General features: G+C 44.4%; 1 protein-coding gene across 1 annotated transcript in view; it reads left to right on the top strand.

Annotated features, from left to right (window-relative positions):
• Positions 1-19,383, top strand: part of DGKB (diacylglycerol kinase beta) — a 905,602-nt gene that overhangs the window by 693,972 nt on the left and 192,247 nt on the right. Inside the window, exon 22 of the mRNA XM_082259056.1 lies at positions 4,966-5,056. Coding sequence (XP_082115182.1) covers positions 4,966-5,056 — 91 coding nt within the window. The remainder of the gene's footprint in view (positions 1-4,965; positions 5,057-19,383) is intronic.

Here is a 19,383-nt window from a genome sequence, read left to right on the forward strand (position 1 = left end):
CAACCATGCCACGTTCAAAGTCACTTAAATCTCCATTCTGATGCTCGGTTTGAACTTCAGCAAGTGGCCTTCACCATGTCTAGGTGCCTAAATGCATTGAGTTGCTGCTATGTGATTGGCTTATTATCAATTTGTGTTAGCAAGCTATTGAACAGGTGTACCTAATAAAGTATCCACCGGTGAGTGTATATACAGTATCTCACAAAAGTGAGTACACCCCTCACATTTTTGTAAATATTTTATTCTATCTTTTCATGTGACAACAATGAAGAAATGACACTTTGCTACAATGTAAAGTAGTGAGTGTACAGCTTGTATAACAGTGTAAATTTGCTGTCCCCTCAAAATAACTCAACACACAGCCATTAATGTCTAAACCACTGGCAACAAAAGTGAGTACACCCCTAAGTGAAAATGTCCACATTGGGCCCAAAGTGTCAATATTTTGTGTGACCACCATTATTTTCCAGCACTGCCTTAACCCTCTTGGGCATGGAGTTCACCAGAGCTTCACAGGTTGCCACTGGAGTCCTCTTCCACTCCTCCATGACAACATCACAGAGCTGGTGGATGTTAGAGACCTTGCGCTCCTCCACCTTCTGTTTGAGGATGCCCCACAGATGATCAATAGGGTTTAGGTCTGGAGACATGCTTGGCCAGTCCTTTACCTTTACCCTCAGCTTCTTTAGCAAGGCAGTGGTCGTCTTGGAGGTGTGTTTGGGGTCGTTATCATGTTATCATACTGCCCTGCGGCCCAGTCTCTGAAGGGAGGGTATCATGCTCTGCTTCAGTATATCACAGTACATGTTGGCATTAATGGTTCCCTCAATGATCTGTAGCTCCCCAGTGCCGGCAGCACTCATGCAGCCTGCGAACTTTGAACTGCGACTTTGCCGAAGTCGACTATATCCATTAAATTGTACATACAAGAGCTCCTCCTGTTGAAAAATGTGAAGGACCTCCCATTATATATGTAGACAGGGCTTTTTTTTTCTCAGAGAATAAGTGCAGGAACTCCCCCTTTCAGAGTTACCACTTGTTTCCACCCCCTACCCACCTCCCAGTACCGCCCCTTTTAGAGAATACAGAACCAAATAACATTGGTGGTACTAAGTAATCTGTATGGAATTTGTTAATCATAACAAGAAAAGCAGTAAAATAGATCCTCTGCACCAAACAACAATAGACACCCCCCCCCCCTCCCAGGCAACAATAGTTCCCCCCCATAGGTGTGCACACAGGGTGTGCCAGATGTGCCTGGGCACACCCTGATGACCCTGTGTGGCACAGATTTCCCCTGTTTAGACCCCTAATAGTTCACTAAAGCCCCCTAACGGGTCCCCAAAAAAAATCTTTGTTAGAAGAAAAATAAAAAAAGTACAGACACCGTCCACTGCCCGACTGACACCAATCTCTGCCCTAATGACACCATCAGTATATATACACATGCACACACACACAGAGTTGTATAAAGTACTCGAAACCCATACTTGAGTAGAAGTGGAAGTGCTCGATCAAAAAGTGACTTGAGTAGAAGTACTAAAGTATTCAACATTTTTTGTACTTAAGTATTGCAAGTAGTTTTTTAAAAAATTTTGCTACTCAAGTACTGAAAGTAAAAGTACAAGTACTGTGTTATGTAGTTATTAAAGAAAGAAGTCAAAAGTTTGAACATCATATTGTTTTTATTATTTCAAATGCAGCTTTTATTTATACATACAGTAGCATTTATTTTCATATGCGCTGATAATACACATGTTTTGAGCTTCATGAAACCTGCCATCTACTGTTCTGGCAGTGGTAATTTTTATAATTGTAACGAGTAACTATGCAGCACAAAAATAAAATATCGGAGTAGAAGTATTGAAATCATTGAAAAAATGTAGTGAAGTAAAAGTGGAAGTAGGAGAAAAAAATTCTACTCTAGGAAAGTACAGATACCGCCTTTCGGTACTTAAGTACAGTAGTGAAGTAGTTCTACTTAGTTACTATACATCTCTGCACACACATATGTGCACACCTATGGATCCCTCCCTGCAACCATGAACCACCCAAACAAAATACCCCCCCCCCAGCAACAATAGACTCCCGACAGCAACAACAGATCCAACAAAATACCCCCCCCCCCTGCAAACATAGATTCCTTCCAGAGACAATAGACCCCCCAGCAGCAACAATAGACCTCCCCAGCAACACTAAATCCCTCCCCCACAAAAAGAGATCCCCTCAAGTAAGAAAAGATCCCCCAGCAGCCAGCATCAATAGACACTGTGGCATTAAATACATTCAGTGCTGGAGATGCTGGAAAATGTGTTTACCTGCATTCCCACTGCAAAAAAGCCCTGGATGTAGATGTTGGGGGTCCTCCCAAAAATAAAAAGAGATGTTCCAATCTGCCTGCTTTTCCAACACAATTTATCTACTGTTTTCTCACAGTTTTTTTTAAAGCTGCATTCTTTAATCACTTAACCTCCAGAAGATTTACCCCCCCCCTTCATGACCAGGCCATTTTTTGCGATACGGCACTGCTTTACTTTAACTGACAATTGCATGGTCATGCAACACTGTACCCAAATAAAATTTATATTCTTTTTTCCCCTACAAATAGAGCTTTCTTTTGGTGGTATTTGATCACCTCTGCGATTTTTATTTTATTATTATATTTTTTATTTATTTTATTATTTTAAAGACTGAAAATTATGGGAAAAAAAACAATATTTTTACTTTCTGCTATAAAACATACCCAATAAAAATTTTTTAGGCCAACACATATTCTGCTACATATTTTTGATATAAAAAAAAAAAACAAAATCCCAATAAGTTTATATTGATTGATTTGTGCAAAATGTATAGCATCTACAAACTATAAGATCTTTTTATTTTTTTCTAGTAATCGGCAATTGGTGACCTACAACGGGACTGCAATATTGCGACGGATCGTCAGACAATAAATGACACTTTTGACACTTTTTGGGAACCAGTGACACTAATACAGTGATCAGTGCTAAAAGTATGCACTGTTTCTGTACTAATGGCACTGGCTGGGAAGGGGTTTTCTTCTGGGACAATCAAAGGGTTAAATGTGTGCCTAGCCAGTGTTTTACTGTAGTGGTGGAGGTGCTTTTACTAGGGGAAGACATGGATCCTAGTACCTGCTTTGCAGAGACACAGGATCCATGCCTTCCCTCTTGCCAGTACAGCGATTTGTCTCTGTGGGAGGATGGGCGGGTGCCAGCAGACATTGAGTCTGTGGTACCCACCGATAGGCTTCCGCTGTGTGCAATCTTAGTGGCGCACAGGCGCGCCCCCTTACTTTAAGTGGTTAAAGTTACATTTTAGGCCAAAATTATAAATGGGCAAACAGGCAGAAATTTAAATGCAGAAGAAAAATATTTTGTCTATTGTGCATTAACCACTTAACCACAATATTTGTAGCTGCTGATTTTTAATTTTTTTTCCTGGGGGTCGGAACTCCTCTTTAAAGTGGAACTGCACTACATCTGAGCACCACAAACCAAAAAGATTATTTTATTCATTTATAATATTCAAAGCAATCTCCCACACCCATCCATGTCTCCATACTTTATTTTGCTAAAAAATCATTTTGAAAAACACCCCCCCCCCCCTAGCATTTCTGTTCATGGCCATCTTGAGTAAGGGCAGATGATTCATGTATCATTTACTTCCTGGAATCCATCTGCTCTTAGCTCAGGCATAGGCTGAGCTCAGTGCCATCTTAAGAGTGTTAAAGGCCCCCGGGCAATGCAGTGCACTGGGGCCCTGCCTACCCAATCACCCACGAGAAAAAAAAAATGCAAATTATCGATAAGGCGATAATTATTGGTATAGCAGTGCCAGGGTAATGACAGCTTCCAAGTTGGGCGGCTGGGTCCGGTGGACACACACACGGACGGGAGTCAGACTCAACTGTCCTGTGTGTGCCTGTTCCCGTGGAGGTGGACAGGCATTCCTGCAGTATTAGGCTCCCCCTTCACGGCCCAAGTGGCCTGACAGCAGCGCAGGGCCGACAGGTGCTTGCCATCTGCTAAGTTCGGCGGCGGGATGCACACGGGAATCGGGACTAATGCTTTGCAAGGGCTGGGTCGCTGGGGAGGTAGGGCCCCCCGGGCAAGTGGGGCCCCTGGGCAACTGCCCAGTGTGCCCATTCGGTAAGATGGCCCTGGCTGAGCTGAGATCCCTCCCTCCTCTCCTGAAGACCCCTGGGAGGTATGACATCATTTGCCTAGGCATGGAAACCAGGAAGTAACTGAAGAAATGCCAAAAAAAAAAAAAGGTTTAAAACAAGCAAACATAATATACTTTTCTATCGATTTACTAATGCTTGCAGCAAAAGGATTAAAAATGATCCATGTTGATTGAGAGAGTGAAGTTCCACTGTAAGGATGTAAGAATGAATACAGAGCTGCATTCATTGTATATGTTATACTGTATCTGACATGATTTCAGCTTTAGAGCCGGTTCACATATATACGATGACAGACATTGCATGTGGTTTGGAGCGCACTGCTCTGCAAATCACAAATCACATGCTATGTCTGTGCGATGCGAATTCAGCCATACAGATTGTATGGCTGAATTCTCATGGCATTCGGACACAACTCGCACAGGACCCTTTATTGGGTCTGCCCCAGAAACAGATCGCATTTGGTGTTCACACCTATGCGATCCGATTCATGTCCGAACTGACAGTTCGCACTGCGATATGTGAACTGATCTGGGGGTGTTGTTAACTTTGTATTGACACTCCCAGCGATTCGCATATGGCAGTGTGAACTGCCTGCGAGTTGAATGTGATGTGGGAACCCGCAGTGGATTCCCAGGGTTCCCGCATCGCATATATGTGAACCAAGACTTAAACTTTGTATTTTAGCCTAAAACAAACACTATTTTTTGAGTAATATGGTGAGAACTGAATGCATTAAACCATTTTTCTTTTTCTTACAGAATGAAGAATAAATTTTGGTACTTTGAGTTCGGTACATCTGAAACCTTCTCCGCAACGTGCAAAAAACTGCATGAAGCAATCGAGCTAGAAGTAAGTCATTGGTGACTTTAAGTCATTTATCGTCATTTACAACCAGTACATTGTGTGGGGTAGAATTTTCAAAATATATAAGATTTTAAGAATATATACTTTTCAAAGGAGAAGTTAATGTGTGTATCTGATAGCGCTCGTTCACACTTGCTTTGGTCTCTGAGGAGTGTTCAGGTTGTTCTTCAGAGAGCATTGGGCAGGCGGTTAGGAGGCGCCTGCTTTAACCCCCTGATCCACACACTAGCGTGCCAAAGCCTCATGTATTGCATGCGCTTGCGGGGAGCTTGAACAGAGGTCCCATTTACTTGAATGGGTCACACTTGTCAGATGCTACACTCAGGGCCGCCATCAGGGGGGGTACAGGCAGTGGCGTATTTAGGTTTTGTGCTGCCCTAGGCCTGACTAAACTTGTGCACCCCCTAATTTATATATGACCCACCCCTTCCTGTAAAGGCCACACCACTTCCTGTTTATGACCCGCCCTGTCATCTGTAAACCACAGTCAGTGCACAATTAGTGCAGCCTCATCAGTTCCCATAAGTTCAGCCTCATCAATGCCTATCAGTGCAGCCTCATTAGTGCCCATCATTGCAGTTTATCAGTACCCACCATTGCCGCCTCATCAGTGGCCATCAGAGCAGCATATTAGTGCCCATCAGTACAGCCTATTAGCGCCCATCAGTGCAACATATGAATGTCCATCAGTGCCTGGGGGCAGAGGAGAGTAGGCAGAGCATTTGGCTGCAGTGCCACACTTATTAGCATTGGCGGCCATCTGGCCAGTTGTATTAAGTGTGGTAGACAGCCTGCGGTCTGTCCGAATGTCCTGACCGGCCAGTATTATCATACTGGTAGGTAGCAGTGTAACCGCTTTATGGGGGTACCAGACTGATTTGCCTCCTGGACCCTGCCCTCCAGCCCAGTTCACCACATAAGACTGGCACTATACAAAAAGTGTAGCGCAAGCCGGCGGGGACCCTTTTCGTGTCGGGAGGAGGCTGTTTTTTTTTTTTTTCATGCAGGGTGCAGCTTTCTGCTGCCCCCCCTGCAAAGTGCCGCCCTAGGCCTGGGCCTTGTTGGCCTAGGCCAAGATACAGCACTGGGTACAGGTGATACACCTGTATGGGGCCTGAGCATCAAGAGGGTCCCAGGCTCTGGCAACCAGGAAGTGTGCACAGTGCAAGAGAAAGGAGATGGGATGGAGGAGAAAGGATTGAAGGAGGAGGACATGGGATGGAGGAGATGAGACTACAGGAGGAGGACATTGGATGGAGGAGATGAGACTGCAGGAGGAGGACATGGGATGTGGGAGATGGGATGGAGGAGGACATGGAATGGAGGAGATGAGACTGCAGGAGGAGGACATGGGATTGGGTAGATGGGATGGAGAAGGAGGAGGGCATGGGATGGAGGAGGACATGTAATGGAGGAGATGAGACTACAGGAGGAGGACATAGGATGGGGGAGATGGGATGGAGGAGGACATGGGATGGAGGAGATGAGACTGCAGGAGGAGGACATGGGATTGGGTAGATGGGATGGAGAAGGAGGAGGGCATGGGATGGAGGAGGACATGGGATGGGGAAGGACATGGGATGGGACTTGGTAGCATGGGCATCCGCAGGTAGGGGCAAGGGGGGACAAATGCCCCCCCCCCTGGAATCTTAACTTCCCATTTCAAGTGGTTGTTAAGCCACTTTATACCATCTTGTCTGGTCTGTTTAATAATCCTGTGTGTCTGTGTTTTAAAAAGGAAAAGCCATTCTTTACCAGTTTTCAGAGGGCCGAGCATCGCTCACGTGACCCGTCAGCTCTCTCCTCTCCCCATCTGACAGCTGCCTGCAGTGGGTGGGGCCAAGGATTCCTCACTGATGTCAGTCGGGAGGGGAGGAGGAGGGGAGGGGGAGAGGAGGAGAGAGGCGGCGGGTCATGTGAGCGGTGAGTGGCACTCTGAAAATTTGTAAAGAATAGCTTATTTTTATAAAACACAGACAAAGGGGCACACAGGATTACTAAACAGACTGTAGACAGGATATGAAACTACAGGAGCAGGAGAGGAGGGGGGGGGGGGCAGGCACTGACACAGGAGCAGGAGAGGAGGGGGTGCAGGCACTGACACAGGAGCAGGAGAGGGGGGGGGGAGCAGGCACTGACACAGGAGCAGACGGGGAGGGAGAGAGGGGGAGAGAGGACAGGAGAGCTACGGATGACGGAGGCGCGTAGAATGACCACAGTGTCAGGGCTCAGCAGCCATGATGTACCGTGGTCAGTTTACAAAGGGGAGGACACAGCCAGGCAGGATCAGCCAGGTATTTTAGGTGATAGAAGGGGCCAAATTACACAAAAAAAGCACTGTGCTGTAAAACATGCTTTAAATGAACAGGATTATTATTATTTTTTTAAGGTTAACAAATGCTTTAAAAATAAATGCTACTGTTTGCTCTTTAAAAATAATACTCAAAATGAGCATAATGACTAAGCCCCTCCCCTTCATGTCATTGTTGAAAAGGGGCGGAGCATGGGTGACCTTAAAATGATGCCCCCCCCCCCCCTGGAAAAAGTGATGCGGACGCCCATGCTTGGTAGGACAGACAGTGGGTGACCTGGGGAATGTCGAAGGTCAGGTCCAGGGGGGGCCCAGGCCTAAAGCTGTGTAAGGGGCCCCAAAATTTCTGATGGCTGCCCTGCCTTCACTCACCAAAAGTGACAGGGAGCATAATTCATTCCACGGCCATGACGCAAAGAAATGTGGTTGTAGTATGCGTACACTCTCAGCCACTGCCTCTGCAACTAAAGAGAGAGAGGTTGAGAGCAGTAAAAATGTGGATCAACTGTGCAGTGAACAATGAAGAGGAGAAAGCAAATAAACCTTCTCCCACAAACACATATCCTCTAAATAATCCTAAATATGGGAGTAGTGAAAGGAATTGCAACAATAAATATAATAAATAATATAGATTATTAAATACAAAAATAGAAATATATACACCCAAGTGAAATGGCCAACAAAGGCCAATAAAGTGCAATAGACAAAAGTGCAAATGGCAAAAAAATCAGCAATACAAATTTATGATAAAAAAAGTCCATAGTCTTGACATAATCCCAATGGGTTGATAAATGAAGAAATGGAAAGTGGAGTAATGCTAATCCCAAAGGAGATGTAGAACACTAATTCATGCAGGGAGTGAAGGACAGGATCACCACACCACATGCTGCACGGGGGCTGTGGATCAAACTCACCAGATGAAATGGATCCTCTCTTGCCTTACGGCAGGGGGATCATTCAGGCTCAGGTGGTCTCCGTGACCAAGATATCTGTGGAGCATGGATGCGTCCTCCCTTTCCTCCTTCCTCTCGTGTCTTGAATGTCTCGGTACATATGAAGAAAAGAGAGGGTCCTCATTGTGACTTCCGTAAAAATCACTTTTTTTTTTTTCTTTTAAATCCAAAGGCAAACTTGGTACAAACAGATAAAAGGTATGTGTATAAAAAACTCCCAATCGGAGTATAACAGAAACCGCAGCCTCCGTTAAAATTGTGTCCCGAGGGTATGGATGGAGGATGCGTTCCACCTACCACTTCCGCCATGAAGCCACATGATCAACGTGTGTTCCAAATTGACGCGTTTCGTCACAAGGTGTGACGTCTTCCATTTGTGACACAGTTTTAACGGAGGCTGCGGTTTCTTAGGAAAAAGGTACTTTTTTTTAATTAAAATAATTACAGTGCCGTCTTCCATATACAGAGAAAGAAGGGACAATGTAAATTGAACATTGTGTGTTTAGTATCACTTTGTGGGTTTTCAGTGAAGGGTACTGTTTATGCTATAGCACACAAAGCCGTTTTAAAAAATGGTGGCCTTCCAACCTTGTGGTAACAGCTTAGTGAAGGCACTTTTCTGTTTCACCCTGACAGTGCCCCTGTGCACAAAGTCAACTGAATAAACACATGGTTTGACCAGTTTGGTGTAGGGAAACCCAAGTGTCCTGCTCAGAGCCCTGACCTCAACCCTACTGAATGCTTTTGGGATGACTTGGAAAACGGATTGCGAGCCAGGTCCAACATCATCAGTACCTGACCTCACAATGCTTTTTTGGTTAAAAGGGCACACATTGTCACAGTTACACTCCATAATCCCATGGAAGCTTTACCAGAAGAGTGGAGGCTGTTATAGCCACAAAGTGGGGTGGATTCCTTATTAATGCCCATGGTTTTGGAATGGGATGTTCCACAAACTCATATAGGTGTGAGAGTTTACAGACTTTTGATTGTATAGTGTACAATACCTCTCTGAGATACCATAAGTGCCCAATTTCTTAAATAGCCACTCTAGCTAGGAGTAGGAGTGGCTCATCAAATTTAGTACTGCCTGGCTTTGCCCTGCTAGTGTGTAATTGATAGATGGCACTGCTTTCCTTTAGGCTGGGTTCACACTATTGTGAATTGGATGTGGGTTTCCCTGCATCCAATTGGCATGTCAGGAGATTTAGACCGGCTCTCTATGGAGCCAGTTCACATATCTCTGGAGCGGCAAATTGCTTGTGCGTCTTATGGTCCATTTTAGGTCCAAATTCCACCAAAAATTCAGACTAAAATCGGACCTGAAATGGTGAACATGGGCGCCTCGGGCCCCTGCTGTGAGCCGCTCTGTGAGGCATTGTGAACCCGGCCTTAATTTCCATAATTTCATCCTGATTGCTTACTCCTACCAGCTGTTAGGGAGTGTCCCTGATAATAGAGGGGCAATAGGGCTGGAGCATGAATATATTGGCACTTTTCCACTGCAAGTACCGGCTCGGCTCTACTCGGCCCTGCTTGGCCCGGTTTGCTTTTCCACTGCTGGTACTGCATGGTACGGTGTTGGAACGGTTCGCTACGGTAGGTATGGTTTGCATTTCCACTAAAGTAGTACTAAAGTTAAGTGGGTGGGATAACAACGATTCTCTGACCAATCATTGGCTAGTTGTGACTGCATGCAAAGGATTGTGGGATATGGTACCAGGTATGGTACCTCTTGGAACCACAATCGAGGTGGTACTGTTTTTGAGAGCCGTACCGTTCGGTTCCATGCAGTGGAAAAGCGCCGCCGTACCGTTCCTACACCGTACCATGTGGTACCAGCAGTGGAAAAGCACAAAAGCGAGCCGAACCGTTCAGTTCCATGCAGTGGAAAAGCGCCTTATGTGTCCTACCCCAAGTGACAAACCACTTGGAGTTTTCTTACCAGTGGGGCATGCTGTGGAAGGGTATAAGTATTTGGATTAACCTTGGTGAGAGGGTTTTTCTCCCCCAGGAGGAGTTCCATGAGTGTTGCTATCCTCCTAGGCTTATTGGCTTGGAAGGGCTACACATGTTTAAAGGCCAATCCTGGGTCAAGGTCCAGAGCTGTACTGTCCAGAATGGAGGAAGCCATGTTCAAGCTGGTATATCAGGATCTCTGCTGAAGGAGGTGTCTTAAATAGCTGTGAGCAGCTGGAGCCCTTAAGGGAGTAGTAACTCATTGGAGAATTGATAGAGCCCTCTACTCACTGGCTAAGGTACTACTTAAAGTGTTACTAAACCCACAGCACCTTGTGTAAAAAGGCTGTTTGATCCTGTATGCACAGATCCTTGCCTTCCTCCACTGTCCTCAATCTATCTCCTGACAGAACAGAGCCTTGGGGGCACGCTGCACATGCTCAGTTTGGTGTGTGTATAGCTAGAGAGGTTTTATTTATTTATTTATTTTTTTTGGGGGGGGGGGTACATTTGATCAGCACAGGGCCAACCAGCACTGTCCACACAGAGGGCCATGGGTCATGCGGCCTCATAGGACAGTCACAGTAGAATGAATACTCTTCCTCCAAGCTTTAACCAGTGCTCAGCCAGACACTGATAGAATTCACAAGACTGCTATATAGTGCTGCTGAGAAAAGGTATTTAGCAGTCTATATTTACTAAAATTATTGCCTTTCCATGTTCTGTGTACTGTTTAGTAACATTTTAATTACAGAAATGCCAGACTTTTCTTAAAGCGGAAGAATAGTTACCTAAAGAAAAAAAAAAAATCTCCCTTCAAGGTAAAGTCATAATGTACTAGTATGCATCACATACTAGCATATTATGAAAGACTTGAAATTAAGTCCTCCTGTCACCGCTGACAGGGATTCCATCTTTGTCTGGTCTTCCTTCTAGGTTGGCGGGCTCTGGCCCTTTGAATGGCCAAGCCTCGATGACGTCACACATGCATGCGTGCGGGAGTCACTGTTTACGGATCAGGGTTCTGAAGGAAAGCACGGGTATGCTGTTCCCTCAGAGCGCATGCGCCAGTGACGTCACCGGCTGCAGAGACACTCAATATCTCCTAAAATATAGGAGATATTCCTTGTACCTACAGGTAAGCTTTATTATAAGCTTACCTGTAGGTAGAAGTGTCCAGTGGGACTTAGCTACCACGTTAAAGCTTTGTGAAGCTGAGAGTAGAAACTGGTCTCTGATCGAAACTCTGCTCTGGGTATCTGTTGCTCTAAACCCTTCCTCCGTTTCGATCAATTGCTGTCAAATAAATACAATTTATTTGTTAAAGTTGACAAGCTCCCAATATCTTTTGTTCGCCACAGATTCAGCCCTGGAGCGAAATGCTAGCCCCCCCCCCCCGTCTCTGGGGGTCGCTAACAGGGCTGCTGTAAGAAACCACGGGGCCCCATACAGCCAACCTGACAGGGCCCCCACCCAAATAAATACAGTTTGCTATGCATCAGTTATGAATGAGCCCAGTAAAGCCTCGTACACACGCACCGATTGTTGGCCGTGAATTTTCGGCCAACGTCCGATCGGCCGATTGTCGGCTTGTTAGTATGATGCTTCCGACAACCGCCTGCGACTTTTCGGCCGAACAAAATCTGGTGTGCATGCTATAAAATTTTTGTTAGCCGTCACCAGAACGGCCGATTGTTCCTCAGTCAGTACAGATTTCGGCAGACAAAAATGTGATGAGCAAGACTGGGCATGCTCAGAGAAGAAAAAACACACGGAAAGTAAACCAGAACATGACATCACTTCTGCAGTTGGTTGTTGTTGGCCGACAAAATTTGTGTGCAGTCTAGAGCACATTTCAACCAACACAACAACACTGGACAAAAGACAGCCGATCGGTCAGCCAAAAATCGATGCGTGTGTACGAGGCTTTAGTGATCGGACCAATCACTCATTGTGTTCATTCAGGAAAGAAAGGGGTTGGTAAATAGGACATAGTTATTGGACTCTTCCCCCACTCTCCATCCTGAAGAATCCTATTGTGTGGATGGCGGTAAGGAGAGGAGGGAAGCCGACAGCACTGCCAGGGTAGGGGAGGCACACAGGGGGCCTGGCAGGTAAAAAATTATGGTACACAGGGAGTCTGATCAGTGAGGCGGGGGGGGGGGGTCAATTACTGGAACGATCCCCTGTATGGCTCTCTGCAGAAGCTGAAAGCCAGTAGGATGGAGAGGAGAAGAAGCCAGCTTTAAGCTGCTGCAAAGAGAGTCATACAGGGATCAGTTTCAGTAATTACCCCCCTGCCGTGCCAATCACCCTCCCTGCCTACATTGAATCCTCCTTGCTGCTTGGGCCCCCCTGCTGAACTGGGTCCCATACAGGAGGACTGGTGGTACCTCCTTATCTACGGCCCCAGTCCCTAATATGCCTCTGTGGATCAGGGTAATGCTACACTGGCAAAATTCCCTGCTCCTTTTAGTTTTGCCCCTTATATTGCATTGTCCGTAATGTGAGATAAATGAAAACCAGTGATATTCTGCTGTAATAACCATGACCTGGTGAGAGAAGCTGGGAGCTCAGACGAAGAGGTCTTGTCACTGCGGTACTTGAACGCTATAAATAGGTGATGAGTCATTTAAACTGTCAGTTGAAACCCAAGAAGTGAAATACCAGTTTAGGATACAATCTTTAATGCAGTGTTTCTTAACATTAATAAAATTTGTAATGCTTTATAAAGGCCACTGTTCTCCAAGCAAGTACTCACTATTTTAAGTCACTTAATCGGGCACCCCTTGACATATAGACAATTATTAATAATATACACTCACCGGCTACTTTATTAGGTACACCTGTTCAATTGCTTGGTAACACAAATTGCTAATCAGACAATCATGTGGCAGCAACTCAATGCATTTAGGCATCTAGACGTGGGGACGACTTACTGAAGTTCAAACTGAGCATCAGAATGTGGAAGAAAGGGGATTTAGGTGACGTTGAACATGGCATGGTTGTTGGTTCCAGAAGGTCTGGTTGTTGGTTCCAGGCTGGTCTGAGGAATCTATGGGATTTTCACACACAACCATCCCTCGGGTTTACAGAGAATGGACCGAAAAAGAGAAAATATCCAGTGGTGGGAATGTCTTTTTGATGTCAGAGGTCAGAGGAGAATGGGCAGACTGGTTCCAGTTGATAGAAAGGCAACAGTAACTCAACCACTTGTTACAACCAACGTAGGCAGAATACCATCTCTGAATGCACAAAACATCGAACCTTGAAGCAGATGGGTTACCACACCAGGTGACACTCCACTCCGACTCCACTGAGATTACAATTCACGCAGGCTCACCAAAATTGGACAATAGAAGATTGGAAAAACGCTGCCTGGTCTGATGAGAATGGATTTCAGCTGCGATATTCAGATGGCAGGGTCAGATTTTATCATAAACAACATGAAAGCATGTATCCATTCTGCCTTGTATCAACGGTTCAGGTTGGTGGTGGCGTAATGGTGTGGGGGGATATATTCTTGGTACACTTTGGGCTCCTTAGCACCAATTACGCTTTATGACTACAGTGTCCCCATCTTCTGATGGCTCCTTCCAGCAGGATAATGCACCATGTCACAAAGCTCAAATCATCTCACCACTGGTTTCTTCACCATGACAATGAGGTCACTGTACTCTAATGGCCTCCACACTCACCAGATCTCAATCCAATAGAGCACCTTTGCGTGATGCTATCGTGTCACTATGGACCAAAATCTCTGAGGAATGTTTCCAACACCTTGTTGAATCAATGCCATGAAGAATGAAGGCAATTCTGAAGGCAAAAAGGGGTCCAATTGGGTACTAGCAAGGTGTACCTAATAAAGTGGCCGGTGAGTGTATAATACATGTTGTTGGCACCTTATTATTAAAAAAAAAAAATCTAAATTATCATCATAAATTGACTTTAGTCCTTGTTCACACATATGCCTCAAAACATTAGAATGTACCAACATGCATATTACTTGATATCCCATAGTTTTCAATGAGTCTGGTTGACATAGTAGCATTGTGGTGGGTGATAGAAAATAGGTCAGGTACAACTTTGTATGCACAAATTCACATTCAAGGCCCATAAAGGTCACTTAGAGCAAACGGAAAATGTGTTTTCATGTGCTGCACATGCATGGTTACCGAGATCTGTCTCTGGCAACAAGCCATGTCCTCTTGGCCTACTGTAGTTACATTTGGAAATTTATAAGTTGGTAAGGCACTAGGGGTAAGTCATGGCAGGATTATCTCCAGGTGCCGGTTTAGTGTTCCTTATATCCAATGATTCCTCAGCCCTGCAGCACTCTGGTATGCTAAAGCCCTGCATTTCCTTCACAATCTCTTGCACCACCCTGCTGCTTCATCATTATGATAAACACAAGGGTGAATGGGGAACTGGATACAGATTATCTAAGGGTCAATTAAATTGTCAATGGGCACACAAGCTCGGGTTCGGCAGCACTCCATAAAACCGGAGCTCCCTTTAGGAACAAGAGAAGGACCCAAATAAACATAGTCCAATGAAAGCACCAAACATCCAAGAATCCAAGGTTTTTAATGATAAAATTAATTTATAGCAGAAAAAATCTATGTTTGCCCCCAATATACATACTGTTTTTTTCTGCTATAAATTATTTTTATAATTGAAGACCTTGGATTCTGGAATTGGTGCGTTCATTGGACTATGTGTATCATCATTGTGATAGGCAGTCTCACCTGCCAATAGGGCAGATCTAACTGGATACTAGGGAGTATCTTACTTGTTTCATGGATACTGGGGAGAAAGTTGTGTGCACTGGAGTGCAAATCTCACTGGTGACATGGATACTGGGGAGTGAGTTGTGTGCACTGGAGTGCAAATCTCACTGGTGACATGGATACTGGGGAGTGAGTTGTGTGCACTAGGGTGCAAATCTCACTGGTGACATGGATACTGGAGAGTGAGTTGTGTGCACTGGAGTGCAAATCTCACTGGTGACATGGATACTGGGGAGTGAGTTGTGTGCACTGGGGTGCAGATCTCACTGGTGACATGGATACTGGGGAGTGAGTTGTGTGCACCGGGGTGCAGATCTCACTGGTGACATGGATACTGGGGAGTGAGTTGTGTGCACCGGGGTGCAGATCTCACTAGTGACCTGGATACTGGGGAGTGAGTTGTGTGCACTGGGGTGCAGATCTCACTGGTGACATGGATACTGGGGAGTAAGTTGTGTGCACTGGGGTGCAGATCTCACTGGTGACATGGATACTGGGGAGTGAGTTGTGTGCACTGGGGTGCAGATCTCACTGGTGACATGGATACTGGGGAGTGAGTTGTGTGCACCGGGGTGCAGATCTCACTGGTGACATGGATACTGGGGAGTGAGTTGTGTGCACTGGGGTGCAGATCTCACTGGTGACATGGATACTGGGGAGTGAGTTGTGTGCACTGGGGTGCAGATCTCACTGGTGACATGGATACTGGGGTGTGAGTTGTGTGCACTGGGGTGCAAATCTCACTGGTGACATGGATACTGGGGAGTGAGTTGTGTGCACTGGGGTGCAGATCTCACTGGTGACATGGATACTGGGGAGTGAGTTGTGTGCACTGGGGTGCAGATCTCACTGGTGACATGGATACTGGGGAGTGAGTTGTCTGCACTGGGGTGCAGATCTCACTGGTGACATGGATACTGGGGAGTGAGTTGTGTGCACTGGGGTGCAGATCTCACTGGTGACATGGATACTGGGGAGTGAGTTGTGTGCACTGGGGTGCAGATCTCAGATAGAGATTGTGGTGAGGGTTAGTGACAGGTTCAAAAAGGCACCAACATCCCTAAATAGAAAGTATATGCAGGAAAGTTTTTTTATGGGATTTTAACGGTGACATAAACACAGTGAAGCCAGATAGTGTATATATTAAAAAGACACATTTTATTAATACATTATTAAAAATATATTTCTATATATACCAAAAAGATAGAAGTTTAAAAATAGGCAACTTGTCTCTTTTAGTTCGGTTCCTGAGTGTATTTTCAAAAACGTCGGTACGGAAGTGGTACTTATCCCGACATGTTTCGCCACTGAGGGCTTCCTCAGGGGATTTAATAGTCACTATTCAAAAAACACAAAATACATCATCATAATATACAGAAATTGGTCAAATAACAAAATACAAGTACATACAGTATCTCACAAAAGAGAGTACGCCCCTCACATTTTTGTAAATATTTTATTATTTCTTTTCATGCGACAACACTGAAGAAATGACTCTTTGTAAAGTAGTGAGTGTACAGCTTGTATAACAGTGTAAATTTGCTGTCCCCTCAAAATAACTCAACACACAGCCATTAATGTCTAAACCGCTGGCGACAAAAGTGAGTACACCCCTAAGTGAAAATGTCCAATTTGGGCCCAATTAGCCATCTTCTCTCCCTGGTGTCATGTGGCTCATTAGTGTTAAAAGGTCTCAAGTGTGAATGGGGAGCAGGTGTGTTAAATTTGGTGTTATCGCTCTCACTCTCTCATACTGGTCACTGGAAATTCAACATGGCACCTCATAGCAAAGAACTCTGTGAGGATCTGAAAAAAGAATTGAGGGTGTCTGGATATATAGAAGAATACAAACAAATATTTATGAATATCACAACAGTAATGTGGTCAGCAAAAAGCCAGTGGATATCATAAATATAAGTGAATACATTAAAATACAATCATATGTGGCTGGGTGATTTCATAAATAGATGGATAAATAAATAAATACTGGTGAATAAATACACACTATAGTGCAATAGTAAAGTGACTAAGTGCAAATAGTGATAAATTGAGTCACAAAATGAATACATAATTGGATGAATAAATCAAATAAAACAGTAGTGAATCATCAAGATGTTCCAGTAAACTAAAAAGTCCTTGGATCCATGCAGATATGTGAATATATAAAAACTAAGTGAAGTATCAGTGAACGTGCTGTTCCCAAATAAATGTAATGTTGCGATATTCATTTATATTTGTTTGTATTCTTCTATATATCCAGACACCCTCATTTTTTGCCCTAACACAATTCAAACACTTCCTTTATATCTATTAGTTTATCTCCCGAGGCAGCGCCACCATCCCTCCTATTTTTTCTATAGTGAGAGTGAGAGTTAGTGGACAGGGACTAGCGCACATAGTGAGTGAGAAAGGGGGGTGCCAAGTTGAGATCCTGAAGAGTAACTTTAAAAGGAGCATATCCAGCTATCTTCACTTCTGTGGCAAGGTAAAGCAGTGGCCTTGCTGCATACACTATAGCTAGTTGTCCTCAACATGGGTAACCCAGGGTCCTCAACAACCCAGGGAAATCCAATCTCAGCAGCTCTCTAGGGGGCAGTGCTACATATATATATATATATATATATATATATATATATATATATATATTACCTATTTAGTTTTTTTGTGGTTTGATATAGTGGTGAAAATTTTGAGTGCCCCCCTAGTTTTGACTGTGGTGTCTTATGTGCCCCCCCCATATATTGTAAAAATGTATGTGCCTGGGTTGGTAGGTGACTAGTAGGGAAGGAGAAGGGGGGGGGAGGGGGAATGGATATGAGGGGAATAATTCTACCAAACCCTGGGAAGTTGGGGATTTAATTGTGCCATATTTCACAAAGTAGAATCCAAAATGAAAGAGAAAAATATAAACAGAAATATTATTTATTTAATGACAATAACAGATGCATTATGTATACATATATATTTTCTTTAACAATCATATCCATAAAACAATAAATGTCTGAAATATATCACATAACAAAGCTCATGGATCGACGCGTTTCGCTACAATAGCTTCCTCAGGATCCGCATATCATGTGTAAACAGACAATCAAAATGTCATGATATCTAAAATGAAACAATGCAATTCAGTATATAGCATATATAATACTTCAAAATAAACATTAATCGTGCCCAGAATAAATCAATTCACCATAACAGAAGTCAGAAAAGAAGGGGAAAAAAAAGGGTGGGAATCGAAAATAAATAAATAGATAAATCAATAAATAAATAATATATAATGGGGATGTGAGGAGTCGGCCTGCAGCGGATCAAAGGGGGGGGGGGGGGGGAGGACTTCAAACAAGTTGAAGGACTGGAGAGGAAAAAGGATCAGCTTTGTTTTTTTGTGGTTTGATATAGTGGTGAAAGTTTTGAGTGCCCCCTAGTTTTGACTGTGGTGTCTCATGTGCCCCTCCCCCCATATATTGTTTCTAGAGTCGCCACTGGGTGACATACTGGGGAATAAAGTGTGAAAAGCGATCCATCCTCCTGCCACTCCACCTCAGCCAATCAGAGGAAGCCCTGTATCAATAAAGAATACATGGCATCCTGTGAATGACTGAGCAGTGCTCAGCCAGGTTTGATTATGTTTAGAGAATGGAGCGGGAGTTCCCTGAACCATTGCCGGAACACAGCGCTGTAGACAAGAAACTTGGAGTTATGCTTTAACCCTTAAAAATGCCAAAACATTGCAGCACAACTGCGTGGATTACACTTGGTTGCAGGGCAGTTGCGGCACGGTCATTTATTAGGTCAAACTCGGCTGGGGTACCATCTGCTAAATACAAAATGCCATTTAACTTTTTTTTTTTTTGGAAAGCATCACAGCTGTGACATGGGTTCAGACCTGAGCAGCTGCATTTCTGTGTTTAGGTGGGCAGTAGTAGTGATAGTAGCACCATGGTAAAACCGCTTGCTTTTACCACCTCCCTGGCTGCCTGTATGAATGAACCCTAAGGCAGCACTGCCAAGCTCAGTGTTAGTGGGTCCAGATGGAACTTTTACACAGTCATCATCACTTTGCCCGAAAATCTGTGGTATTGGGGGGCCACAGGTTTATCACACCAGTTCTACAAATAATTGGCCAGTATCTGTTGTCAATGTGTGTAGCACAGTTAACACAGCAAAAGAGGCCACATTTTTGCAGGACTAAAATACAATCTTAGTATTTTATCTAAGTATACTGTTAAATAACACCCCGCTTCAATATGTGCTATTGGGGGGCCACTGGTCTATCACACCAGTTGTTCAAAAAAT

The sequence above is a fragment of the Pelophylax lessonae genome (assembly GCF_965119305.1).
Source record: "Pelophylax lessonae genome assembly, chromosome: 5".
Taxonomy (NCBI): domain Eukaryota; kingdom Metazoa; phylum Chordata; class Amphibia; order Anura; family Ranidae; genus Pelophylax; species Pelophylax lessonae.